This window comes from Pongo abelii, chromosome 1, assembly GCF_028885655.2.
Source record: "Pongo abelii isolate AG06213 chromosome 1, NHGRI_mPonAbe1-v2.0_pri, whole genome shotgun sequence".
NCBI classification, from domain to species: domain Eukaryota; kingdom Metazoa; phylum Chordata; class Mammalia; order Primates; family Hominidae; genus Pongo; species Pongo abelii.
This window is the reverse complement of record NC_071985.2, coordinates 98790594-98817434: the sequence shown is the minus strand read 5'-3', so window position 1 is coordinate 98817434 and position 26841 is coordinate 98790594. Positions and strand designations below refer to the sequence as shown.

General features: G+C 47.4%; 1 protein-coding gene across 1 annotated transcript; it reads right to left on the bottom strand.

The window, feature by feature from the left end:
* Positions 1-2721: 2721 nt before the first annotated feature.
* On the bottom strand, positions 2722-9119 carry THEM5 (thioesterase superfamily member 5). The gene is made up of 6 exons (XM_002810207.4): positions 8914-9119; positions 7732-7933; positions 6518-6656; positions 3644-3754; positions 3200-3324; positions 2722-2876 (listed from the first exon to the last, which is right to left on the bottom strand). The coding sequence occupies exons 1-6, from the start codon at positions 9034-9036 to the stop codon at positions 2833-2835; spliced, it is 744 nt and encodes a 247-aa protein (XP_002810253.1). The 5' UTR covers positions 9037-9119; the 3' UTR covers positions 2722-2832.
* Between the last annotated feature and the right edge of the window lie 17722 nt (positions 9120-26841).

The following is a 26841-nucleotide window of genomic DNA, read 5'->3' as shown; positions in this document are numbered from 1 at the left end:
ATCCCCTCCACCTACTAGCCTCAGTGGAATTCTGGCTGTCTCAAGACAGGACACTTCTTACAGCCGTCCCTGTGGAAGCTGGTGCCACCCTTCTCCTCCCCAGGCTCAGAGGAGCTACAGACTTCTGGATAGTTATTGCCTCCTCCATTGTTCTTCTCCCTCACAGCAAATCTTTTCTCCTTAGAAATGTGTACCAGCCATGTTGCTGTCTTTCCTCCCCTTCCACTGTTCTCACCTGACTCATCCACCATTGCCCCCGGGTTTTGCCAGCTGGTTCCCACCTTCCTTTCTTCTAAGGTTGGTGCCACTTCAGATACCTGTTTTCTACCAGCAGCTGGGCGCTCAGGATGTCTTGGTCACACATGTACCTGGTACCTGTTTTCCTGATCCCTACAGCGGCTTTTCCAAACCATCCCCCTTCCTCCAGACCTCTTTCCCCACTGATGGCCTTGCCTTCCATTTCATTAAGAAAGTTGAAGCACTCTGGGTTGAATCCCCTCAACTTCCTGTCCTGCTCTGCACTCTACCTCCTTCCTTTCGGTCTCAGAGTCATGCTGACGCTCTCCCATGGCTCCCAAGACAGCTCTAAGAGGGCTGTTCTGTTGGATGACACCTCTGTCCCTCTTTCTCCTAAAAGTTTCAGCCTCTTTCCACTAGCAATTAAAATACAGTCAAATATCTTTCCTTGAATAACAACATTCCTAGAAAGAAGCATCTACATTCATTTCCTCATTCCCTGTTCATATTTTCATCCACTGTAATCTGGATTTTTCTCCTACCTCCTAAGATTGTTCTGGCAAAGGAAACCACATTTTCTTCATGACCAAATCCAAAGGTCTCTTTTTAATTTTATTGTGCACTTATTTATTTTAGTTTCTTACCTTTTTTGTTTTTGTAGAGATGAGTGTCTCACTTTGTTGCCCAGGCTGGTCTCAAACTCCTGGCCTCAAGCAATCCTCCCACCTCGGTCTCCCAAAGTGTTGGGATTACAGGCGTGAGCCACCACTCCTGGCTCAAAAGCTTCTTTTTAATTCTCACCTTCCTTGCCTTCTCTTCGGCATTTGATGCTGCCGACCTCTTCCTCTTAAGGATGGTCACTCCTGTCCTGTTCTCAGCCTCTTTAGTGGATCCTTGGTTTTCTATCCCAACTTTAAGCCTTAGTGTGACATAAGGTTCTGGTTCTATTTTTGACCTCTTTCCTTCTCCTTCCCTCCCTCCCCTTTCCCTCTCCCTCCTCACCTCTGTCTTTCCTCTTGCCTCCTCCTCACTTCCACTCTGCATAAGGCATTCCCAGGGGTTTCATGCCACTTTTTTTTTTCTTTTGGGACGGAGTTTTGCTCTTGTTGCCCAGGCTGGAGTACAATGGTGTGATCTCGGCTCACCGCAACCTCCGCCTCCCGGGTTCAAGTGATTCTCCTGCCTCAGCCTCCTGAGTAGCTGGGATTACAGGCATGTGCCACCACACCCGGCTAATTTTTTGTGCTTTTAGTAGAGATAGGGTTTCTCCATGTTGGTCAGGCTGGTCTCGAACTCCCGACCAGCCTCTCGACTCTGGAATCACTCAGGTGACCTGCCCACATCGGCCTCCCAAAGTGCTGGGATTACAGGCATGAACCACTGCGTCCGGCTTCATGTCACATTTTATATTGGCTCACAATTTGAGTTAGTAGCTTATCTCTCCAAGCTCCGTATCACAATATCCACGTTCCTGCTGGCACTTGCCACATGGTACAAGTTCCATGGGCACTTCAAGCTCGATGCATGTAAAACTGAGCTCATTGTTTACCCCCACCTCTTTCTGTATTTCCAGTGATAACCACCTGGAAACTCATAAGCCAGAAACTTGGAGTCATCCTAGACAGCTCGTCTTCACAGATCCACATTGTATAACTAGTGGCAAAGTCCTGCACTTCCTGTATTTGTAACATTTTCTCATATCTCTCAGCTTCGCAGCTCTGACCCCTGCAGGCCCTTACCGTCTCTAGTGTAAAGCCTGCAGGGATCTCCTAACTAGTACTCCTGCCTTCAGTCTTGCTGACGCCTTACTGCCACTGAGTCATCTTTCTAAATAACAAAGCTCTGTCACTCCCAAGCCCAAGCCCTTTAGAGGCTCCCTGTTGCCTGCAAGACAAAGTTCCAGCTCTCCAGCAGGGATTATGAAGCCTTCCTGTGGTTTGCTCCTGCCCACCTTCTCTTTCCCTAAACGCCTGCCCTCCTCAACACCTTGCTCTTCTCCAAAGTTCCTGTACACTTTCACACCTGTGCACCTTTGTCTTACTTCCCCTCTGCCTGGGATATCCTCCTCTCCCCTGCCTGCCTAATGAACACCACTTAACTTTTGAGACAGTTCAGGAAGAGCTTCTTCTAGAAGATGTTTTCTGATTGCTTTTGTAGAGTAAAATGAGCCCTTCCTCCCGCTGCGATGACACTGCAGTCGTGATAGAAGCCAGGGTGGGTGTGGGAGGAGCGTGACAGGGCACTCTCACTTGGCACCTGGCTCCCGCATTGTGCATCTTGAGACCGGGGCCCTGTCTTTCACTTCTGGGTGCCTGGTGCCTCACACAGTGCCTGACACCTGGCGGGTACTCAGTAAATCTTTTCAGTCAGTGCTGAATGGGAAGGTGGGTATGTGAGATGCCCTGGAAGGATTTTGATTTCCAACCACAGAAAGGCCCTGGGCCGAGAATGGGACTGTGAGACTTTATTTACTCAGAGAAAAGGGTCATTTCCCTCGCCTCACCAATCGCTGCTTGAGGACCCCTCCCTGCTCTTTGGTGGGTCCCAGGCAGGCAAGGGAGGTAGTGGGAGGCTCTCCTGCAGGCACAGTGACTGTTACTGGGGCGACTCTTCTTCCAACTGCAGCTGAAGGAAAACACCTGCAAGAGAAGGGTGAGCTGAGCTGCAAGAGCTGCACTGAGATGGCAGGAGCTTGATGGACACTCTGAGCATTTGGCTGCAAATTACCCATTACCTGGGTCCTGTCCTTTCGTTACAGGTTGGATAACTCATACATAGAAAAAAAAATTCTAGTTCTGCTCTCCCTCACTTCATCTGTGTCCCCAGTAGGTGCCCTATCCCACCCCTAAAGAAGCGGGACCACAGCTTGGGATGAATCCTTGGCATCTTTTCTTCCTCCTGTTTGTTCTGGGGGTGGGTGGTGGCAGGACGGGGCCTGGGGCTGGGCTGGGGGCTCCTTTACTTGAGGACTTGGCATAAACTGTCTGCTGGTCTCTGCTGTGGGCGATGCAGGACATGTAAAGCTTCTGGTCCTCAATCTTGTCCACTTCTACGTCCATTACAACCAGAGAGCCCACGGGGATCAAGCTGGGAGAGGAGGCAGCTTAGCCCATCTCTCATGTGAACCCGGTTCCCCATCCCTTCACTCTCTGTGTCCTCTTCCCTTTCTTCATCCCTCCCTGCCTCGAGGACTCATAAGTGGCCCTGGGCTCAGGGCCTTTTTGTCAGCTCCCAAAGTTGGACAGCAGAGGCTGTGTCCTGGCCAGGGACTAGAGGAATTGCTTGGGAGTGGGCTGGGGAAGGAGAGTGGCAGGCAGGGCTCCTACACCCCAGCTGCTGAGGATGGCCACTTCCAGGGATGAAAAGGTCTGTGACTTTGGCCAGTGCCCCAAGGGCCCATACTTACTTTTTGAACCTGATGTTGAGGCTTAGTGTGAACAGCCCCTCTCCAGCCAGGAAGGCAGTTTTAGAAAAGGTCTCATCCATCATGGCTGCCAGGGACCCGCCGTGAGCAAACCTGGGGGTGGGGGTAAGGTGAGGAGCAAGGCCTGGGCTGGGGCTGCTGGGCAGACCCCCTCAATGGGCCTTCCCTCCCTCCTGTGGTGATCCTACCTCTCCCTTTCCCTAGACCCTTCCAAACACAGACGTTCAGCCTCAGGGCAGCCAAATAGGAAAGAAGGAAACAGCTGCATCCCATCTGATCAAACCCGTCAAAATCAACTGAGCTTTTCTGTTTTGCTTCAGCATGCGTTTGCAGCCACTGATATGACATTTTATTTCATCAGGGAAAATTGTTTTTTTCTGATAAAGTTAATAGAAAACATTTTTCTGGTTCATTACCTAATTGCTGGCAATAATTGCCAAAATTTGGAAGGATGGGCATATACAGGAAATGAAAAAGTCCCTGAACTTTTTGACTCAGTCTTTGAGGCACAACCCTGGGCTGTTTCTCACCTTACCAGTCACTACAGCCAGTGCGGGGCCCACATCTCAAGATAAGTAAATGTGAAACATAACTTATGACCTATCAAGGGCTGGCATGACACACTTCTGAGCAGCGTTGCCACAGAAAGCAGAGCGCCTGCTTCAGCAGGCTCAATGCTGAAATTGAGCTGAAATGCTCAAATGCTGCAGACATTTGCTTTATTTAGAATGCATAGAATGGCCAGTCACAGTGGCTCATGCCTGTAATCCCAGCACTTTGGGAGGCTGAGGTGGGTAGATCACTTGATGTCAGGAGTTCGAGACCAGCTTGGCCAATATGGTGAAACTCTGTCTCTACTAAAGAATATAAAAATTAGACGGGTGTGGTGGCAAGCGCCTGTAACTCAGCTACTCGAGAGGCTGAGACATGAGAATCACTTGAACCCCGTGGGTGGAGGTTGCAGTGAGCCGAGATTGTGCCACTGCATTCCAGCCTGGGCAACAGATCAAGCCTGTCTCAAAATTAAAAAAAAAAAAAAAAGCATAAAATGTTCATTCTTGCTTATGCAAGCTTTATGTCAGCTACTTCATGGTTGGCTAATTTGGGGAAAATAGGCACCCATTTTAGAATTCAAATAACACGAAACAGATTTGAGTTCCTGATTTTCAAAAGCACAGCCCATTCTCCACGGAGCCAGATTAGCTGTCCACACTGTACTGCCATGCATTACCCTCCTGCTCCTGTGACCAGTGGCTTTTCCAGACCCTTCCCTCCCTGCTTCTTTAGTCTCTATCCACCCAGTTGGACTCCTTGTCCCACAGCTCACTACCTGCTTGATCTTGAGCAAATTGCTAAACCTTTCTGAGCCTTAGTTTTTCCACCATTAATTTCACAATTCTGATCTCAGCAGATTAAATAAACAAATGTTTGCAAACATAATTTACACACTTCTTAGGCACTTCCCTCTCTGCCTCCCAAATTGCTTGAAAGAGAGTGAAAAGAGTTGGTGTCAAAGAACTCGAGACCAACTCTCTCCTCCTTGTCCTCACTGGCCAGCCTGGGGACCCATTGGCCAGTATGTGGATCTACAGAGTAGCTCTTGGCCAACAAGTAACTCCTCCTTCCCACTCCCCATGGTCTAGGGGCCTGGTGGATACTAATCTCTTCTTTAGACGCCCAACCCCTCAATCCACTGACTGGCCTTAGTGTTGGATGGTCCTCCTCTGCCTCTTTGGCCTCACCTCCATCAGCCCCTAAATAAAAGTCAGCCATGCTTCAGAAGGGAGGGAGTCCATGGCCTGGGCAGGGCTCTGAGCAATTCACTAGTATCTGCACATCCTAGTGTGTGGAGCAGTGTCCCTGTGGAGGACCCTTTGGGATGGCCAAGGTGACTGAGGGCTGCAGTTGGCATCCACAGCCTCTGGAGGCCCTGACATCTGTTTAGCACTCTGGATTCTATTTAACCCCAGTTAAGCCCCTCTCAGGCTTCAGGACCCTAAAGCCACTCCTGCCCTCTCTTGTCTCTCCCTTGCAGGAGCTCCAGCACCACCTCCAGCCTTCAGTGACCGTCTGAAGCAGGCATCAGGATGGAGGAGAAGGGGGACAGCCATGAACTTGGTGACCCACGGTCAGCCTGATTTCCCTTGTGGACACATTTATGCCCAGTGTGCATTCCTCCTGAGGTCTGTTCCAAGTCTGGAGGCAGCAGAGTAGAGTGGAGAGAACAGTGGACTTGGAATCTCACCTCCCAGATTAGAGTCCTGGATCTGACTTTGATTGCTGGTGCTGCCTCGGGCAAGTTACTTTAGCTGTGTGCACCTCCATTTCCCCATGGATAGAACACAGGTTTTGGGTAGAAGTGTCTGATAGCTGTACTGTGCTTTACGGTTCATGAGCATGCACACATAGGCCCATAATATCATATCTCTGGTCACCCTGGCAGGTAGATATTATTGCCCCAGTTTTCAGGTAAGAAGACTAAAGACCAGGGGTCAAATTGCTTGCTCAGAGTCCAACAGCCAGCAGCAGCCAGGCAGGACACCAAGTCAGAGTCTAGATTCCGGATCTTGCCCTCTTCCAAGTGTACCACATTCTTCTCAAAGTGGCCTCTCAGGTCTTTTGTCTAGAAAATTTTGAGACTTTGATGAGAAGCCCATATCTGCACATTGGGGATTAGGCCAGATAACCCTGTGTGTCCTTCCAGGCCTGGTATTGTGAGGCTGAAGACCAGTTCCCCACACTCGCATCCTCACCCCTTAGAGAAAGATAGAGACTCCCGGGCCAGCCTGGTGGGTGCTGACCCTGCCCTGCTGAGCCAAGCCCAGGAGGCAGCCAAGGTCCTACCAGTGACCTTACCCTGGGGGCCCCTCCAGGTAGGGGCCTGGTCGGAAAAGACAGACTGACTTCTTCTGGGATGGCTGGAAAAAGATGACATACTCAAAGCCTTGTCCTTCCACTTGGATGCACCTGGTGAAGATGCGACAGTCACCTTTGTCTGGGGAGAGATAGGCAGTGTTGCAGCCGGAGAAAGGAGGGTATGGTCAGGATGCAGCACCATTTGGTTGAGTCTTGCCTCTGGTACAAGATTAAGGAGAGAAAACCAGAGGACACCAGGTCCACCCCCAGGGAGCCTTCCCTCTGGGAGCAGAGGCACAGTTGCTGTCCTCACAGAGCCTTTCTGTCTAGGGGAGAAACATGCAGGAAGTGCCCTGGCTGAGAATGGAGATAGGATCAGGGCCAGGGCAAGATTTTAAGAGACCATAAGCATTGAAAATTGAAAATTTAATTACTCATGTAGCTCACATATAATTCAAAAGAATAATACTAAACAGTAAAATAAGAGCAGAAAAGTCCATCAAAGTTCTGATTTTTTTTTCCAAGACAGCTACCACTACTACATCCTTTTCTGGAAGTACCAAATTCTTTGAAAAAAAATCATGTTGGTATTCCTGCTTTGTTTGTGCCATAAACCCAAGGGTAGTCTGTTCCCTGTACCACTCCTTCATCACTAGGCAGGAAGACAACATATATGAGTGAGAGAGACAGGGAGATACACATGCGTGCACACGTGAGCGCGCACACACACACACACACACACGAAGGTGGAAGCTCTATCATTAGGATCCATTAGGATCATTAGGTATTTCAGGAGTGCTGCTCCAGACCCCGCACAGCAGGGATGATGTGCAGGGCCTCCAGTGGAAGGGGTGTGGGGTCCAGGGGCTTTCATGGGGTTGGGGCGGAAGGCTTGGGATGAGGCTTGATAGTTAGGGAGGGGCAGTCAGTGAGAAGTCAGGGAAGGAGCTGGGCTGGCTGTCCTCCAGTGGGGACATGCTTGGCTGGGAGCAAAGGTGGGCCCACCAGAGTGTGCTGCTTCAGATGGGAGGAGGGGAGCTGGAGACCTGAGAGGACACCCGCCGCCTAATGCCTGGGGCTGCAGCATCAGGAGTGGAGTTGGACAGCAGGAAGAACTCGGCTGAGAACTGGAAGGCGGTCTGTGAAGTTGCTTTTCAGTCTTAGAACACAGGGAAGGGCGGCTGGGGTGTGTGTACTCATGGTCCTGTCCTTACTTGAGGAAACTGCCAGTCCAGATGGGAGCTTGAGTCGCTGGATGTGGTCTCTGTTGGACTTGAAGGAGGGCAGCTTGATCCAGCTGCTAGACTTGGTCTTCTCCAGAAATTCTTGGTACAGGCTCAGCATGTCCGAACACCAGCTGGCATTGGGAAGAGCAAACTCCTTCAAGTCTGTCTTCTCTGGCAAGAATCTTGAGAACTGGGCAGGAAAAATCAGAATGACTAGACAGCATCCTGGAGGGGGGCTGCTGCCTGGGCTCGGGACTTCTAAACAGCTGTTCCTGGGTGCTGGGGCTTCTCAATCCCTTCTGCCAGAGTATCGATCCAAGGGAAAGGGCCCATATTCCTTGCAGGGGGGCTGCGGACCCCTATGGGTGATGGGGCATAGAGATGCTAAAGAGCAAGGGAAGGGCGGGCAGGGAGTGGGGCCAGAGATGATGGGCATGCTGCTCGATGTGGTGCCTTACCCTTGTTCTGCTTAAAACATGTGAGCAGTTCTTTAAAGTTGACAACTGCTCATATTAGCCTCACTGTACAGATGGGGAAACTGAGGGAATACGGCCAAGGTTGCCAAGCATGTGACTGTGAGAGCTGGTGGTCGCACTAGACACTGTCTCTTCTGCAGGGCAGGGTCACAGTTGTTGAGGACCATTCTAGCAACCCCCACCTCAGGGGCTACTCCAGCTCTGCCCACTGCTGTGGGCCTGCCTGGGCAGGGCTCCTTTGAAACACATTTGGGCCCCCACAGAGGTGTGGTGCCACGGCTGGGGCACAGACTACGTGCCCATCTGTGTGACGTAAGGAAGTCCTCTGTAGCGTCACCTGCTCATACACCAGTCACAACTGTAGACAGCATGTGAGCTGCTTGCCAATGCCACAGATGGGGTCCTTTGTCTGGGGATACCCCAGCTTTGCTGCAGTAGTCTGAGTCCCACAGGAGGAAAGTCATTTGTTGGTGGCCACACAAGATTCAGAGCCAGATGCAGGTCTCCTGGTGGTTTTAGTTTTGAATGGGGGCGACTTGGTATCCCAGAGCACCTTCTCTTTGCCAAATCAAATAGCTCCTCCGAACACTGCCCACCTACCCTGGCCATGAGCTGGGAAGAGGAGATTTGGGGTGCTCCTTAAGCCCTAGGCTCCTGGGAAAACACTGCCCATCTGGCTGAGCTGGGAACTCACCATGGAGTCTGTGGAGGATCCAAATGCTGAGGCAGGGTTGAGTCTGGGCAGGATACGGGGGGCCTCAAGAAGGCCTCTGTGGTGGCCAAGTCTTGCTGCCACCTGGAAGCCTCTCCTTATCATGGCCAAGTGCAAGGATCCTGCCCTGCTTGGATGGAGGGTCTTGGCTGACTCCCAAGGAGTGCTTGCAGCTGCACTTGGGGCCGCTTCCCTCCCTTCTGTTGCAGGCTTTCTTTCAGAGAGCTAGGCAAGGTTGGGCTGGTGTGCTGCAACACCCACAGATGCTCGGTGCCTTTAGCTGGTCTAAGAGCCCCACCCAGTGCTTGGGGAGGAACAGATGCTGCTTGGGCATGAAAAGGCAGCAGGACTGGCTTGAGTTGCAAAAGGAGTAAACAAGTACATAAACAAATAGTATGGACTATATAGAGCCTTGGAGAGCTGCCTGGGGGTTCTGAGGGAGAATCCAAGAATATTTCCAGAAGGATAAGGGAAGCCTGTCCCTTGATTGGAGGGTGCTGGTGGAGTGTTCTTGGTATGTGCTCTGCAGTGTATACCAGACTCTGAAAACTCTGGTATGATTTTGTGACTCAGAAAACCAACTCACAGGCCGGGCGCGGTGGCTCACGCCTGTAATCCCAGCACTTTGGGAGGCCAAGGTGGCGGATTACGAGGTTAGGAAATCGAGACCATCCTGGCTAACACGGTGAAACCCTGTCTCTACTAAAAAAAAATACAAAAAATTAGCCAGGCGTGGTGGCGGGTGCCTGTAGTCCCAGCTACGCAGGGGGCTGAGGCAGGAGAATGGCGTGAACCTGGGAGGCGGAGCTTGCAGTGAGCTGAGATCTAGCCACCGCACTCCAGCCTGGGCGACTGAGCGAGACTCCGTCTCAAAAAATAAAAAAAATAAAAAATAAAAAAAAAAGAAAACCAACTCACAGCCTTAGACACCTCTTTTTTTTTTTTTTTTTTTTTGATGAGACGGAGTTTCGATCTTTCACCCAGGCTGGTGTGCAATGGCGTGATCTTGGCTCACTGCAACCTCTGCCTCCTGGGTTCAAGTGATTCTCCTGCCTCAGCCTCCTGAGTAGCTGGGATTACAGGCACCCGCCACCATACCCAGCTAATTTTTGTATTTTTTTTTTTTAGTAGAGATGAGGTTTTGCCATGTTAGCCAGGCTGGTCTTGAACTCCTGACCTCAGGTGACCTCCCAAAGTGCTGGGATTACAGGCGTGAGCCACCGCACCCGGCCAACACCTCTTCTTATATCCCAGACAAGGGTTAGCACAGGAGAGTTTCACCTGCTGGTCTCCGGCTGGGGATAGGAGTTGCAGGTGGGGGAGGGCTTGATAGGGAGGGCAGAAAATAATTTGGGAGGAAACAGCTTGGCAGGGATACTCTCATGTTTTGGGAACCCCGTACCCAGGGAGTGGCTGATGTCAGCAGGCAGTGCTGGGAGTGAGGTGGGCGCGGCAGTGAGGCTTTGTGAGTGGGAAGGGACACTCAGCCAACATCCGCAAGGCAGTGGGATTTGGTGGCGTTGTGTCTTCTATTGAATTTAAACTGCCAATTTTCAATTAAAAGTCTCAGTTTTAAATTGACTAAAATAAAAGCATGTTCTAAAGATCAGTCCTCGCGCAGTGGCTCATGGCTGTAATCTCAGCATTTTGGGAGGCCGAGTGAGACCTTGTCTCAAAAAAAAAAAAAAAAAAATCAGAACTGTACAAAGGTGGAATCATAACAGTGATGATGATGATAATAATAGTTGTGATGATTATGACATTTTGGCAGGTTCCAAAAGATGAAACTGATTTAATGCGGAAATTTAAAAGATTTGGTTCACCCTCTGTATTTGGTTGCCCTAGAAGAAGAGTAGGATATAAATATTTCCCCTCACCTCCTGCAAAGGTTTGAATTAAACTTCCTCAAGGACTGGGGGAACCAGTTTTTCGTTTTGTTTTGTTTTTGTTTTTGTCAGAGTCTCACTCTTGTTGCCCAGGAGTGCAGTGGCACCATCTTGGCTCACTGCAACCTCTGCCTCCCAGGTTCAAGCAATTCTCCTGCCTCAGCCTCCCAAGTAGCTGGGATTACAGGCGGTTGCTACTACGCCCAGCTACTTTTTATATTTTTAGTAGAGATGGGGTTTCATCATGTTGGCCAGGCTGGTCTCAAACTCCTGGCCTTGGCCGATCTGCCTGCCTCAGCCTCCCAAAGTGCTGGGATTACAGGCATGAGGCACCACGCCCAGCTGGAACCAGTTTTTTTGGTTGATTCAGGCTCTGGGTCTAAGCAAAGATATTTGAGTTGGTTGCCATCCCCAGATAAGTGAGAATATCTGGCAGCACTCATTTTCAGCCCTGGGCCGCAGCCGTTGCTGTGAGGCAGAAATTAAAAAAAAATAAGTACTACACTCATTCACTCCAAGAAAAGTAACAGACAAGGCTATAAGAAGGTCATAGTGACCTAGTCTGAGAAGTAAAAGCCAAGCCCCAGAATGTGGCAAGGCAAAGGTTAAAAAGAAAGGAAGAACAAGTTTTTCTCTGCCTAGCAAGCTCACTTCAAAGACAATTATAAGATAACACTCTTTGAGAAGTTGAAACCAAAGGAATGGGCTCCAGACATCCCCCGTTTGGAGCAAGGGTGAAGGAAAAAAAAAAAAAAGGACAAATGTCTGTCTATATTTAGCCAGTTCTTGTTTTTTCTTTCCACGCAGCTACAAGGCCACCAGCTATGCAAAGCCACAAGTTATGCCAAGTCATCAGTTATGCTATAGATTATGTGACCTGTCATTACATGATTAACTGCCTGTTTTGCTTCTGTAAGCCCGCTTATAAAAATCCTGCTCAGTCTTCGTTCAATGCTCAGCTTTTTGGATGTGAATCCACTGAGCCAGTGCCTACCTTAAAATAAACATCGTCCTGTTTTTCCATATCTGTCTCTCTGGTCCTCGGTTTACCGCATTAGCTGTAGCTGGTACCCTGTGCCTGTGGCTTGCCCAGGCCTCCCCTGGCACTTGGTGTCCCTTCATTCCCTGGGTCCATCCTTGATCTGGAAGGATGGACTTGAGAAGACAGGATAGAAAAGAAAAATCCTAGGAAGGGTAGGTGAACTGGAGAGAAGTCAGAGGAAAGGCGAGTGGGGAGCAAGAGGGGATCCTCAGGCGGCCCTGACAGCTGGAAGCTGGTTCCAGCAAGGTGGCCCCAAGAGGAAAGAGTTGTTCTCCTAAGAAGAGTCAGTAGGGCCAGGTGCGGTGGCTCACGCCTATAATCCCAGCACTTTGGGAGGCCAAGGCGGGTGGATCACCTGAGGTTGGGAGATCGAGACTAGCCTGACCAACATGGAGAAACCTCATCTCTACTACAAATACAGAATTAGCCGGGCATGGTGGCACATGCCTGTAATCCTAGCTACTTGGGAGGCTGAGGCAGGAGAATCGTTTGAAGCCAGGAGGCGGATATTGTGGTGAGCTGAGATTGCACCATTGCACTCCAGCCTGGGCAGCAAGAGTGAAACTCTGTCTGAAAAAATATAAAGAGTCAGTAGGTGGTTGGGTGCAGTGGCTCATGCCTGTAAGTCCAGCACTTTAGGAGGCTGAGATGGGAGGATCGCTTGAGCCCAGGAGTTCGAGACCAGCCTGGACAACATAGTGAGACCCCGACTCTACAAAAAAGAAAAAAAATTAGCTAGGTGTGGTGGTGTGTGCCTGTGGTCCCAGCTACTCAGGAGGCTGAGGCAGGAGGATCACTTTAGCCCAGGAGTTTGAGGCTATAGTGAGCCCAGATTGTGCCACTGCACTGTAGCCTAGGTGACAGAGTGAGACCCTGTCTCAATTAAAAGAAAAAAAAAAAGTTGGTAGGTGCACCTGGGAAGGAAATTGCTGTTTCATTGGCTGAGTGCCACTTGGGAGCTGGGTTGTCACCCAGCGATTTTCCCATGGTGATCCCAGTGGGGTCTGAATCTCTTGTTGCCTCCTATGTTGGTTGTTTGATGATTTTTGGTTAAATCAACTTTCAAATATTTACATAATTATGATTATCTAACTTTTGCTCTCAGCCTTGCCACATACTACAGTTACATTTGTTTCCTGTATCACTTTATTTTCTTGAGTGGATAATTACCAAGGTTCAGCTGGATGATGTGGTCCAGAGGAAAACAGGGGAAGGGAAGGAGCTGACAACTGGTCGAGGTCAACTTTCACTTCTCTGCTAGGAGGGAGGAGCATCCAGGAGGGAGAAAATAAAAGAGACGAGGCTCTGGCGCTGTCTGTGATACTGCAGAGCAGCTCTAGTTGGATCAAGGGCATGACAGATGGAAAGAATTAGGATATCTGAGAAGAACATCCATAACTGATGGTACAACCATGGATGTGGCCCCGAATTAGGCTGGCTGGAGGAGAGTGAAGGAGGTTTCCAAGGCCATCTAGGAAGAGAAAGATTAGGATTATTGAGAAAGTGCTCCTTTCTCCCTTTCCAACTCCTCCTCCCACCATTCCACACATCTTGTGGATGCTTTCTGCAATGCAGAGCCCTTCCTGGATGTGGGTCAAGTGGTCCACTCTCCAGGGAGGTGGAAAGGTGCTCAGCTAATACTTTGAATGGGTTTTGTGACAACATGAACTTTAGCCCCAACCCTTCTCCTTCTGTATGAATTTAGCTCAGAGAAAAAAAAGAAAATTCACCTCAGAGACAAGAAAGCCCTCCTCAGGCCTGGAGTCTCTGGAGAAACAATCAGAAAAAAGAGGAAGCCAGTGCCAGTTAAACACAACTGAGAACTCCTGCCAAGTTTTGGTTTAGCTTACTGCTGGCCTGGTTCATTTCCAGTTTGGGACATGTGGGTGCATGTTGAGTTTGAAAGCTTCTCTTCCTGGGGTATTATGACCTGTGCCCAGAAGCACGTTTTGGGCCTGATCTGCTTGTGGTCCACAGCAGAGCCAGCAGTGGTGTGCAGGCAAATACGTAACAGTCTGCCCTGGGGCTGGGGGTAAGGTGGTGGGAGCTCTGATTTGTAGCATTTGCCCATTTTTGCATTGTAAATATTCCCATGGTGGCTGACTTCTAGCTATCCATATGAAGTCACTGTGCAGTTGGGAGGAGGTGAGCCCAATCAGCTTTTGCAAACTAGTAGGACCCGGCTCCAGCATACCACTGCATGAGCAAACTCTGGCTCACAGTGAAAGAGCGGGAGTGACCAAGGCCTTGGTAGGTTTAGCAGATCAGCTCGTTTCCAGATCTAAACTCACTCGCACTTCTCTATCTTTTGGAGTTGGAGTTTCCTTCCCTTCTAAGGCTGACTACTGAGTACTCAGTCTCCCCACCTTGTCCTCTTTGTTGCCCCACAAACAAATTCACAGGACATGTTTTGTTCAAAGACATTTACTGTTAACCACTAAGAGGAAACAGGAAGATGATTAACATTCCCAGAAATCTCCCAAATCCCTCCCTGTCTTGGGTGGCCCTGGGAGCCCTTCTCAGATCACCTTGGACATGTGCTGAGCTCCCCTGATGTGGACTGGCTGGCTCCCCATGGGATCGTGGGACTCCCAGCACGTTGGAGTGGTGCTGTCCAGGCTGATTCTCATCTGGCCATTCTGGATGAGGAAGGTAGACGTCAGATCCCACCTGAAGATTCAGCCCCGCAGGCTTACCACGGGCAACTTCTGGAGGTCTCCCTGTCAAACTCCCACCAAGGCTGCCCTGCCCTCAGGAAAGCTGGGTTCCTTGATCTGCAGAGCTAAGGGTCAGAGGCAAGCTGGGCGGGTTCCTTGACCTGCGGAGCTAAGGGTCAGAGGCAAGCTGGGCAGGAGCAGCTGTGCATAATAGGGGTGGTGGGCAGACCCAAGGGGACTTGGGGGCAAACCTGGCCTCCCTCCATGTGGGAGTTACCATGATACAGGCCCAGCTGCTGGCACCTCTGCTTTTTCAAGAAAAGCTGGCACAAATCTAGACTTTTATGTGAAAACTTCTAAATTTTAGATGCTGCAATAGTAATTTATAAAAATACTGCCTGAGCCAAACCAAATGCTTCTGACTGGATCCTGTCCTGTGGGCTGCCGGTCCTGGCCCCTGGTTCTCAGCTCATTCCCAGGCCCTCCAGGAATCTGCTGCCTGTCTGCCCCAGATCTAGTCTCTGACTTTTCCCAGATTAGCCATTTTTTTCCTGGCTCCCTCTGGGAGGGACCCTCGAGATTTGTTTTACACCTGGACACCCACAGGGGACTCTTTGAAAAGGAAAGTAACTGTTACATGTTGAAATGAATGAATCAGCTGGCTCTATGGGGCCTCAGGGTTTGTGCTTCATCTGGTTTCTAAGGTTTTTGGTCTTTGCTACAGGAGAAAGGTGCCAATGGGCAGCTTTGGGAAAGGCACAAACCCACCTTCAGACAGTCCAGGGCTGGTGAGGGCCCACCACGACTGGGGAAAAGGCTGTCTTGACAAAACATGGGGCACAGGATGGGAGCTAAAATAAATGGTTGCTGAGCGCTCTGCCCAGAGAAACCCTGGGAGGCTGGGCTTGAAGGGCCCCCTGGGCCATGGCACAGGGACCTTTTGCCTAGGGGAGCCACACAGCTGGTAGGCAGGTGTTGGCTGTGTGGGCAGCTGCTGGTGTGATCACAGGGTTGATGAGGGGGTCTCAGCAGGGAACAGAAACAGGAACTGTGTTGGGACTGAGGGGAAACCCGAGGCCATTCCATGAATGTCGGAGCCCTGACCACTGCTCAACTAGAACTGAGTTCCTATTTGTGAAATGCTAAGGGGCAGCGAGGCAGGACCTCCAAGCTCAGAAAGCTGTGGTGACATCCTGAAGGGGTGTGTGTGTGCGCGCACACGCACATGCTGAGGTGGGGCTCAGAGGCCCTGGCCAGCCCTGTACTGCAATCCCCTCCACCTCAAATCCAGATCACAGCTTGAGAGGGGATACTTTCAAACCAGTGGGACAGCCACACAGTGCCACTGGCATATCTGCTTTACCAGCTTGGGGTACAAAGTAAGGCCACTTTCCTGTTAAGAAGCGTATTAAATGACGGACTCCCCTGACATCCTGAGTCCCTTTCTCCTCTGAGAACTCTGAAGCAGGGGTGTTTAGGTGCTTGAGTCAGCTCAATGGCCAAGCTCCTGAGGCTTCCAAGTACAGGTGATGTGGACTTCACCAGCCGCTGAGGATGCCCAGGAACCAGCCCCCTCCCTCAAGGTTAGGGACATCCCAGGGGTGGAGTGTGTTCCACAAAGGATAACAGATGGCTATGGAGCAAGTCTCGTGGCCCCAATAGGGCATTGTCCTTGCTGATAGTCACAGCAGCGGCCGGGACGAGGGTGGGGTGCAGGCAAGTCCTCCTCAGGCCCCAGGAGGCTCCTGAGGGGCTCTTGAGCACTGTCCCTGCAGGGGAGCCTCCCACAGTTCTCCCCCAGCCACCCCTACCTCTGTGCTCCCCAGACAAGGAGCCCTTTCCCTCTTTGGGCACCTTTCCCTGCCAGATCCCCCATAGCCACGGTTCTCTACCTCCCCGCTCCCCAGTCAGTCCTCAGGCCTCTGTTCAGTCAGCGTTGGGGAGACTCCCTTTCTTCTCAGAATTCTTCCCATTTGAGCCCAGGCAGGAATAATTAGCAACGGAAAAACAGGTTCTTTTTCCCCTGGGGGCTGGTAGGGCGCTATCTTTGGGCTTCTGGAGGATGAGGGAAAACAATGACACTCCATTCTTTGAGTGCCCTGAAAAGATTGGGTCATACTAAACCAACCTGACCATGGCTTTCCCTCATGGAAACTGGGCTGTCTGCAAGTGTCTGGCTCTGAGGCTGTCTTCGGTTCTGTCTGTGAAGACATACGAAGAATTCACCGGGAAGTCCTTTCCTTCCTATGGCTGTGGCTCCTGGCCTTCAGCAGTGCAGGGAAATTCTGGAGGTGTGGCCTCCTTGGAGGGGCACTTCCACAGCTGGGCACTGGGCACATGGCATGGCCACTGTGCCTTGGTGACTCCATCAGCTATAGCCGCTCCAGTGTAGAGTTTATTGGTGCCAGGGTGAGAAAGAAAGCCTTGCGCTCTCCCCAGCACCTCTGTTAGCCTGAACTGGCCTGACTCCTTGGCACTGTGGGCTTTCCTCTCTGCCCCCACCTTCAGCAACTGCAGCTCCAGAGTTAACTGGCTCTTTTAGTACATGCACAGGCACATGCAGTCACCTACACTCACATAGATACACTCACACATCCACAGATGTGGATATACATGCTCACACACATACAGGCATGCATACTCACACACGTCTATACAATATACACACAGGTGCGTGCACACACTCACACACAAATACATGCACACTCACACACATACATAAACTTACACACACATAAACACAAATGCACATACATGCACATACACACATTCACATATATATATGCTCACTCACACGTTGACTCCATAATACCACACACAAGCGCACACAGACCTTCCAAAGGCTGTGAAGGGAAGGAAGACTGTGTGTATGTTTCTATGTGGGGGAACTTTGGAGTGAGTTTAATAAATTGTGATGTTGATAGTTATTGCATCATGCATTGTTCATTATAAAGTTTTGCTTCTCTTTTAAAATGTAGATATTCTAGCTGGGTTGGGTGGCTCATGCCTGTAATCCCAGCACTTTGGGAGGCTGAGGCAGGAGAATTGCTTGAGCCCAGGAGTTCAAGGATCAGCCTGGGCAACATAGTGAGACCCCCATCTCTGTTACAATAAATAAATAAAATAAAATATAAATATTCTTGTGAAGGATCATAGTGTAAGAGTATATTACATTATTTTATTATATTACATAATAAAATTAGTTATTATATTTTACTTCTTAGTTTAAATGGGAACCTACAAGTAGATTTTGATAAGTAGAAGGGCGAAATGATGGCAAAGGGGACAACCCTGTATCTGAGCTTATGAAAGAGAGATTTTCCCTCGATGCATAATTTTGCCAGGCATCTCGGCCCTGAAAGGGCGTGGCTGGACCAGACAGACTGACCTCATCATAGGTGAAGCCCCACAGAACCCTCAGACTGAATCTGGAGGTGCCTCCAAGAGCCTTTGGGTCGAGTCTCTTGTTGTAAAGAGAAGAAAACTCAAGTTCATTGAGGTTACATGACTTGTCCATCCACACATCAAGTCTCATGGATGGCATTTCCAAAATTCATCTCAATCTGTTTTCTCCTTCACCTATCATCCACATATGAAATCCCAGGGAAGACTCTAATCTTAGGTTATGTGCCTCCTCCTTGGACTAATGTCTGTGGTCAAGGGGGTGGGGAGCTATGATGATCAAAGCTTGTCAAGCGGCCAGGTTTGACTGGCAGTCCTCTCACCCGGCTTGACTCGAAGGGCTTTCTGCCAAGTCAGCATGGTTCTGTTTTCAGAAGACTGGGAGGAAGGGATAGAAGATGACAGACAAGAAAACAACTGGTGTCCATGATTGTATCTTAGCAATAGCCTAGACATTTCTGACCCACAGATGGATAGGGAGGGGGTGATGGAGGAGGCATGTCCCCATTGTGAAGATTGTGTTTTGGGAGAGAAGGGATGAAACAGAGACAAAATAAGAGAGAGGAGGGGTGAAGGTGGTGTTTCTGGCTGAGGCTCATTTCCAAGTGCTACAGTTCAGTGTTTCAATCCTAGAGTTCTTTAGAAAATTGCTAAAGTTTGCAGGGAGGGTGTTTTATAAATGAACTGAGGACTTGGGTGACTTTATGAAAACACTTTTCCTATATTTTAGATTTGGGTGAGGTAATATTATTCCTGAATCTTGTTTCTAGTATGTTTTCCTTTTGTCACCTTTATCTACACCTGCTGTGATGAGTTTTTTTGTTTTCTGAAGACCAATAAGGTTTTTCAGAGGCAATCAACAGCCCAAGTGTTGTCTCCTAAATTAGAACACTTATTTCATTTCTATTCCTGACTCTGCTAATGTACATTAGGCTAATGTATAATTAGCGGCCACTCTGTAACATCCACCCCAGTCCTTTACACTTGTATTTACTCATTACCTTATTATTCTAGAGGAGTTTTATTCTGATCCTAAAATTGACACTAATGATATACCACTATCAAAATTTTCCTTATTATTAAAACTTTATCAATTTCTTTTTTTTTTTCTCCTAGAAACAGGGTCTCACTCTGTCACCAAGGCTAGAGTGCAATGGTGTGATCACGGCTCACTGCAGCCTTGACCTCCTGGACTTAATTGATTCTCCCACCTCAGCCTCCTGAGTAGCTGGGACCACAGGTGCATGCCACTGTGCTCAGCTAATTTTAAAAATTATTTGTAGAGATGAGATCTTGCTGTGTTGCCCAGGCTGGTCTTGAACTCCTGGGCTCAAGCGGTCCTTCCCCCTTGGCCTTCTGGCCTAAAACTTTATCAATTTCTTGATCGGGTATTATTCTTTATAAAATATAACGTTTTCAAAATTGCAAATTGGAAACTCTGGCCTTAAGTGCAGTGATAAGGGAAGTGTCCCTTCCACCTCTGCCTTCTCCAGGATCTGTCTCCACTTACACTGTCACACCTTTACGCACTTCTGTGTTGGTCATCACAGAGAGGTAGTGAATCCTGATGCTGGAAGTTTGGGATCTGAAGCAGGAGGACCCAGATACAAATCCCAGGTTTGCTTCAACTTCTGCATCTGTAAAATGGGAATAATAAGAGTACCTACTTAATGGAGTAGCTGTGTGATTTTGGGAATTTACTTAAGCCTCACAAAGTTTGCTCACATGTAAATTGAGGCTATCAATAGTATCTAAGGAGTAAAGAGAATGACACAAATAATGTGCTTACACAATGCCTAGCAAACTGTAACTGAGTAATAGCTATCACTTTTTTTTCACAATTAATTACTTGTATTGCAGTAGGTTTGAACAACTCAAGAGAAGCGTTATGGGCCAATTCATCTTTTTTTTTCACTTGCAGATGGATACTGCCTCTTCATAAACAGCCTCTGTATGTCTTCTTTAACACTGCTTCTCTCAAGCAGGGTAAAAGCCTTGCATTAAATCTATTGCACATATGCTCATGAAAAGGTTCTTTAAGGTCAGCTGCCCCTGGAAGTTGACATTCCTCAGTTTTTGTCCCTCCCTGTCTGCACTTGGCCAGAATGCTGTGCTCTGGAAGCACAAGTGTGAGGACTGGGGAAGGTTGGCAGGCGGCGAGTGAACTGCCACAGTTCAAGGTTGGGCATATGTTCCCAGGGCAGCCAGCAGGGACCTTCATTTTCATTAAAGTCATTCATAATTGTGCATACACTATTTGGGGTGTGAATACTGGTCTAACAGAAGGTGCCCCAAGTTTAGTGCATGAGCTGCAAAGCCACCTCCAACCTGTGCAGGCAGGCAATGTGTCATTTCTTACCCTGCTTCAGGGTTGCTCCTCCTGGCCTCCTGTAGGCAGCCCAAGAAGCCAGGAGCCACTAGGGCCAAGGGGGCAGCCCCAGCTCCTCACATGGAAAACAGGGTGGGAGGCTGCTGAGGGGCCAATTGTGGATGCTGGTGCTGCTGTCACCTCTAACATGTCTTCAACAGTTCCCTGTGGTGACTGAGGCACGTCCTCCAGTGAGCCTGTCTTTCTTCCACGGTGATGGCCACCCAAGCACACCCTTGCTTCCATGATGACAGCCACCACTGCTTTCTCAGGATGGGGTGAAGAAGAAGTTCCTCTCCCAAGAGTGAGGCTCACCTCTGGGTGCTCCCACCAGGTGGGCCTGGGTTCCCATTGCTATGATGCTTAACATACAGACACAGTTCTTCAGTTGTGGTCACACACGGCCGCTTCTTCCAGTTCAGATTCCACCACCCAAAGGGGCTGAATGGGGCCCATGTTGGAGGTGAGCCACTTCATGGCCCTGACTCTACAAACCCCTTCCCCTTCCAATTCTTGTCCCCTGCTCCTGCCTCTTTCTGCCCTCCTTCCTCCTGCTGCAACTCCCTACGCCACCTAGGTGCTTCTAGACACGTTCCAAAAACTTTGAATCGCTTCTCTTCGCCATCTTTTCTCCTCCTGTGGAGCTGCCACTATGTTGCCCAGGCTAGTCTCGAAACCCTGAGCTCAAGCTATCTGCCTATAGTTCCACCTACTCAGGAGGCTGAGGCAGGAGGATCACTTGTGCCCGAGAGGTTGAGGCTGCAGTGAGCTGTGATTGTGCCACGGCACTTCAGCCTGGGCAACACAGTGTGACCCTGTCTCAAATACATACATACATACGTACATACACACATACAGAAGAGCTTTTTGGTTTATTAGCTTGTTAAAATATTAGAGAATTAAGTAAGATTCAGGTCATAGTACTGTAAGATTTAAGAGAGTTAAAGATAAGTGGGATGAATTTGAAAAAGTTCTGCTGGTGAAGGGAATGTTTAGGAAGGACCTGAGAAGGCAGAAATGGAAAAAAAAAAATGAAATCTTTTCAGGATCCCTTGGCTGGGCAATCTTAATTTCTCCTAAGCAATAAACAAGATCTACAAAACACTTTAAAACAAAATATCACACACACGAGATTGATAGTTTCCGGACCACTTAATTTTAACAATTAAAAGTTGTATTTAGTATCAATACAAACAATATTTTTGCTTTTTTTTTTTTTTTTTTTGAGAAGGAGTCTCTTGCTCTGTCGCACAGGCTGGAGCGCAGTGGCGCGATCTCAGCTCACTGCAAGCTCCGCCTCCTGGGTTCTATCCATTCTCCTGCCTCAGCCTCCTGAGTCGCTGGGACTACAGGCGCCCGCCACCACGCCCGGCTAATTTTTTGTATTTTTAGTAGAGATGGGGTTTCACCGTGTTAGCCAGGATGGTCTTGATCTCCTGACCTTGTGATCTGCCTGCCTCAGCCTCCCAAAGTGCTGGGATTACAGGCGTGAGCCACTGTGCCCAGCTTATTTTTGCTTTCAATAGAAAAATCTTACAGTAGTATTTAAAGTGAGATCAGTGAAACTGAGCATGTCAGTCTCTGTTTTATCTTTGTAACGTGGCTGGCAAAGGGCTCCTGGTAGTACAAGTGTCAGCTCTGCCATCTTCTTATTGTTTGCTTGTACTTGCATTTTTTTTTTTTTTGAGACAGGTCTCACTCTGTCACCCAGGCTGGGGTACAGTGGCGCGATCTCGGATCACCGTAACCTCCATCTCCTGGGTTCAAGTGATTCTCCTGCCTCAGCCTCCCGAGTAGCTGAGACAACAGGCGCCCGTCACCATGCCCAGCTAATTTTTGTAGTTTTAGTAAAGACAGGGTTTCACCATGTTGGCCAGGCTGGTCTCAAACTCCTGGCCTCAAATGATCCACCTGCCTCGGCCTCCCAGAGTGCTAGGATTACAGGTGTGAGCCACTGTGCCTGGCCTGTACTTGCAGTTTCAGTATTATCTTTTTTGTTTCTTTAAACAGCTTTGTTTAGATAAAATTCATATAATACACAATTCACGCATTTAAAATGTACAGTTCAATGGTTTTTGGTATATTACAATAGCCTTCTGAAGTTGTGGTAAAATATATGTAACATAAAATTTGCCATTTTAACCACTTTTAAGTGTACAATTCAGTGGCAGGAATTGCATTCACAATATTGTACAACCATCACCACTATCTATTTCCAAAACGTAATCATCCCAACTTTGTACCTATTAAAAAATAACTCCCCATTCCTGCCTCTCCCTTGCCCCTGGTAACCTCTAATATATTTTCTGTCTACAATTTTGCTTATTCTAAATATTTCATATAAATTGAATCATATAATATTTGTCCTTTTAAAATCTTATTTCACTTAGCATAATGTGTTCAAGGTTAATCCATGTTGTAGCATGTATCAGAACTTCATTCCTCTTTATGGCTGAATCATATTCTATTGTATGTATATATCACATGATGTTTATCTGCTCATCTGTAGATAGACATTTGGGTTGTTTCTACCTTTTGGCTATTATGAATAATTCTGCAATGAACACTGAAGTACAACGATCTGTTTGAATCCCTCTTTTCAATTCCTTTGGGTATATGCCTACCACTAGAATTGCTGTTTAGCTTTTGGAGGAACTGCCAGAATGGTTGCATCATTTTGCATTCCAATCAGCAATGTATGAGGGTTCCAATTTCTGATTATTATTACATTATTTTTGAGACCGGGTCTTGCTCTGTTGCCCAGGTTGGAGTGCAGTGGCATGTTCATAGCTCACTGCAACCATGAACTCCTGGGCTCAAGCAGTCCTTCCACTTCAACCTCCCAAGTAGCTGGAACTACAGGCGCATGTCACCATGCCTGGCTAATTTTCAAAATTTTTCTTTTGTAGAAATGGGGTCTTGCCATGTTGACCGGGCTGGTCTTGAACTCCTGGTTTCAAGGGATCCTTCCGCCTTGGCCTCCCAAAGCGTTAAGATTACAGGCATGAGTCACCACCCTCAGCCGAATCATTTAAAAATGTACAACTCATTGGCATTTAGTACATTCACAGTGTTGTGCAACTACCACCTTTCGCTAGTTTTAAAACTTTTTTATCACCCTAGAAAAACAGTATTGTAAGTAATCACTTAAATCACTTCCTGTTCTGTCCTCCATGCCCACCACCCTCATTCCCTAGCAAGCACTGTATTAGTCCATTCTCACACTGCTATGAACTGCCGGAGACCGGGTAAATTTCTAAAGGAAAGAAGTTTAATTGACTCACAGTCCTGCATGGCTGGGGAGGACACAGGAAACTTACAATCATGGCAAAAAGGAAAGAAAACACATCCTTCCTGACATAGCAGGAGAGAGAAGTGCTGAGCGAAGCGGGGAAAAGCCCTTTATAAAACCATCAGATCTCATGAGAATGCACTCACTACCACGAGAACAGCATGGGGAAACAGCCCCCATGATCTAATCACCTCCCACAAGGTCCTGCCCCCAACACATGGGGATTACAATTTGGATTACAATTCAAGATGAGATTTTGGGTGGGGACACAGCCAAACCATATCAATCACTAATCCATTTTCTGTCGCTATGGAGTTGCCTATTCTAAATATAATATTGTTTTCTTTCACTTAATGTGATGCTTTTGAGGTTTATCCAAGCTGCATCATGTTTCAGTATTTCATTCCTTTGTATGGCTGAATAATATTCTATTATGTGTGTGTGTGTACCAAAATTTGTTTATCCATTCATTCATTAATGGCCATTTGGGTTGTTTCCACATTTTGGCTATTACAAATAATGCTATTATAAACACTAGTGTACAAGCTTCTGTGTGGATGTATGTTTTCATTTCTCTTGTATTTATACCTAGCAGTGGAATTGCTGGGTCATATGGTAATTGTGTCTTTTTGGGGAACTGCCAAATTTTCCGTAGCAGCTGCACTATTTTATATTCACCCAGCAATGTATGAAGTTTCTATTTTTTTTTTACATCCTCCTTGACACTGTTTTTAAAAATGAAAAATTATAGACCAGCCTGGCCAACATGATGAAACCCCATCTCTACTAAAAATACACAAAAAAATTAGCCAGGTGTGGTGGTGGGTGCCTGTAATCTCAGTTACTTCGGAGGCTGAGGCAGGAGAATCACTTGAACCTGGGAGGCGGAGGTTGCGGTGAGCCCAGATCACGCCATTGCATTCCAACCTAGGCAACAAGAGTGAAACTCCATCTCAAAAAAAAAATAATAATAAAATAAAAAAATTATAGGCATTTTAGTAGGTGTGGTCATTGTGATTTTGATTTGCATTCTTCTAATGATTAGTGATGTTGAGGCTCTTTTCATATACTTGTTAGCCATTTCCATTTCCATATCTTCTTTGGAGAAATGTCCATTCAAGTTCTTCGCCTATTTTTAAACTGGGTTCTTTGTTGTTGAGTTGTAAGAATTCCTTACATATTTGTATTCCTTACATATTGTAATATGTAAGAATTCCTTACATATTACATAACTTTTTGGATATATAATTTGCTAATATTTTTCCCATTCTGTAGGGATTTTTTTCACTTTACTGATAATATTCTTTAATGCACAAAAGATGATTTTTTTTTTTTTTTTTTGAGATGGAGTCTTGCTCTGTCACCCAGGCTGGAGTGCAGTGGTGCAATCTCGGCTCACTGCAAGCTCCGCCTCCCGGGTTCATGCCATTCTCCTGCCTCAGCCTCCTGAGTAGCTGGGACTACAGGCGCCTGCCACCACGCCTGGCTAATTTTTTGTATTTTTAGTAGAGATGGGGTTTCACCATGTCAGCCAGGATGGTCTCGATCTCCTGACCTCATGATCCGCCTGCCTCGGCCTCCCAAAGTGCTGGGATTACAGGCTTGAGCCACCGCACCCAGCCAATGAAGTTTTGTACCCTGCAATTTTGCTGAATTTATTAGTGCTAGTTTTGTTTTTTTGGTGAATTCTTTGGGATTTTCTATATGTAGACATGTCATCTGCAAATAGAGATAATTTTACATCTTCCTTTCTAATTTGCAAGCTGTTTTTGTTTTTCTTGCTTAATTCCTCTGGGTAAGACTTCCAGTACTATATTGAATAGTAGTAGTGAAGGTGGAAATCCTTACCTTGTTCCTAATGTTAGGGGAAAGCTTTCTGTCTTTTATCACTGAGTGTGATACCAGCTGTGCATTTTTCTAGATTATGTTCAGGTAGTCTTTTTCTATTCCTAGTTTTCTGAGTGCTTTTTGTCATGAAAGGGTGTTGGATTTTGTCAAATGCCATTCCTTGCACCAATTGAGATGATCATGTGGTTTTACTCTCTTGAAGTATTAACGTGGTGTATTACATTGATTTATTTTCTTATGTTGAACCACCTCTGCATTTCTGGGATAAATCTCATTTGGTCAAAGCATATAATCTTTTTAATATGCTATTGGATTTGCTTGTTGTCTTGTTGAGTATTTTTGCATCTATACTCGTAAGGTATATTGATCTGTAGTTTTGACTTTTTTTCCTCTTATGGTATCTTTGTCTGCAGCCCACTTAATTTTAAATCTATAATTAAGAGAAGGAATAAACCAATTCTGTAATTCTAAACTGGTCAGAGTAGTGCCAGACCAAGAATACTATCAAGTGAAATTTCAAACTTTTCTGAGACATAAAATTCACGACTTATTTTTAGTGACTTAAATTTGAAAGATTGCCTCATTGTCTCCATCACGGAGGATGTTGTATACTTGGTCCTGAAAAATATGTTTGACTAGGGTTCCATGATGGTCATCCATTAGGTAAGACAATAATTTGGCTTCATAAGTCCTCAGAAGAGGTTAAGGGTCCTGAGAAGGTAATGGGGTAGGGAACATAGGAACGTGTAGGATATGAGCTTCCTTAATACAGAAGAAAAGTTTTTCTTAACTTACATATTTCATTCCATCTTCCCATTAGAGAAAAAACTTAATCTTATTTTTCTTTTTTAAAAAATTCTTCCAACAGTATATTTCTGTACATGACTCTCATTTTATTGTTTCTTAGACATTTAGAAACCTGGGAGTAAGAGCAAAAACTCACGGCCTAATTATGTTTACACTGATAGTTTAAAGATAATTTTAGCACTAACCAGCATCAATTCCTAATATTCATTCAAAATGTTAGCACTTGGTATAAAGAAGGAAACAGGTTGAGCAAGGTGGCTCATGCCTGTAATCCCAGTAGTTTGGCAGGCTGAGGTGGGCAGATCACTTGAGCCCAGGAGTTCGAGACCAGACTGGGCAACATGGCAAAACCCCGTCTCTACAAACAATACAAAAATTAGCTGGGTTTGGTGGCGTATGCCTATAGTCCCAGCTACTTGGGAGGCTGAGGCAGGAGAATCGCTTGAACCTGGGAGGTGGAGGTTGCATTGAGCTGAGAGCGTGTCTCTGCATTCCAGCCCAGGCGACAGAGCCAGACCCTGTCTTGGAAAAAAAAAAAAAAAAGGAAAAAGAAGGAAAGAGGAAACAAGGAATAGTTCCATTAGGTCACACAGCAAGACAGTGATGGA

Coding starts and splice junctions, on each gene's coding strand:
- THEM5 (XM_002810207.4), bottom strand. CDS start 9,036: ATGATAAGGAGAGGCTTCCAGGTGGCAGCAAGACTTGGCCACCACAGA. Junction 7,934..8,913: donor GATCCTCCACAGACTCCATG/GTGAGTTCCCAG, acceptor TTTCCTGCCCAG/TTCTCAAGATTCTTGCCAGA. Junction 6,657..7,731: donor TGGACTGGCAGTTTCCTCAA/GTAAGGACAGGA, acceptor ATCTCTCCCCAG/ACAAAGGTGACTGTCGCATC.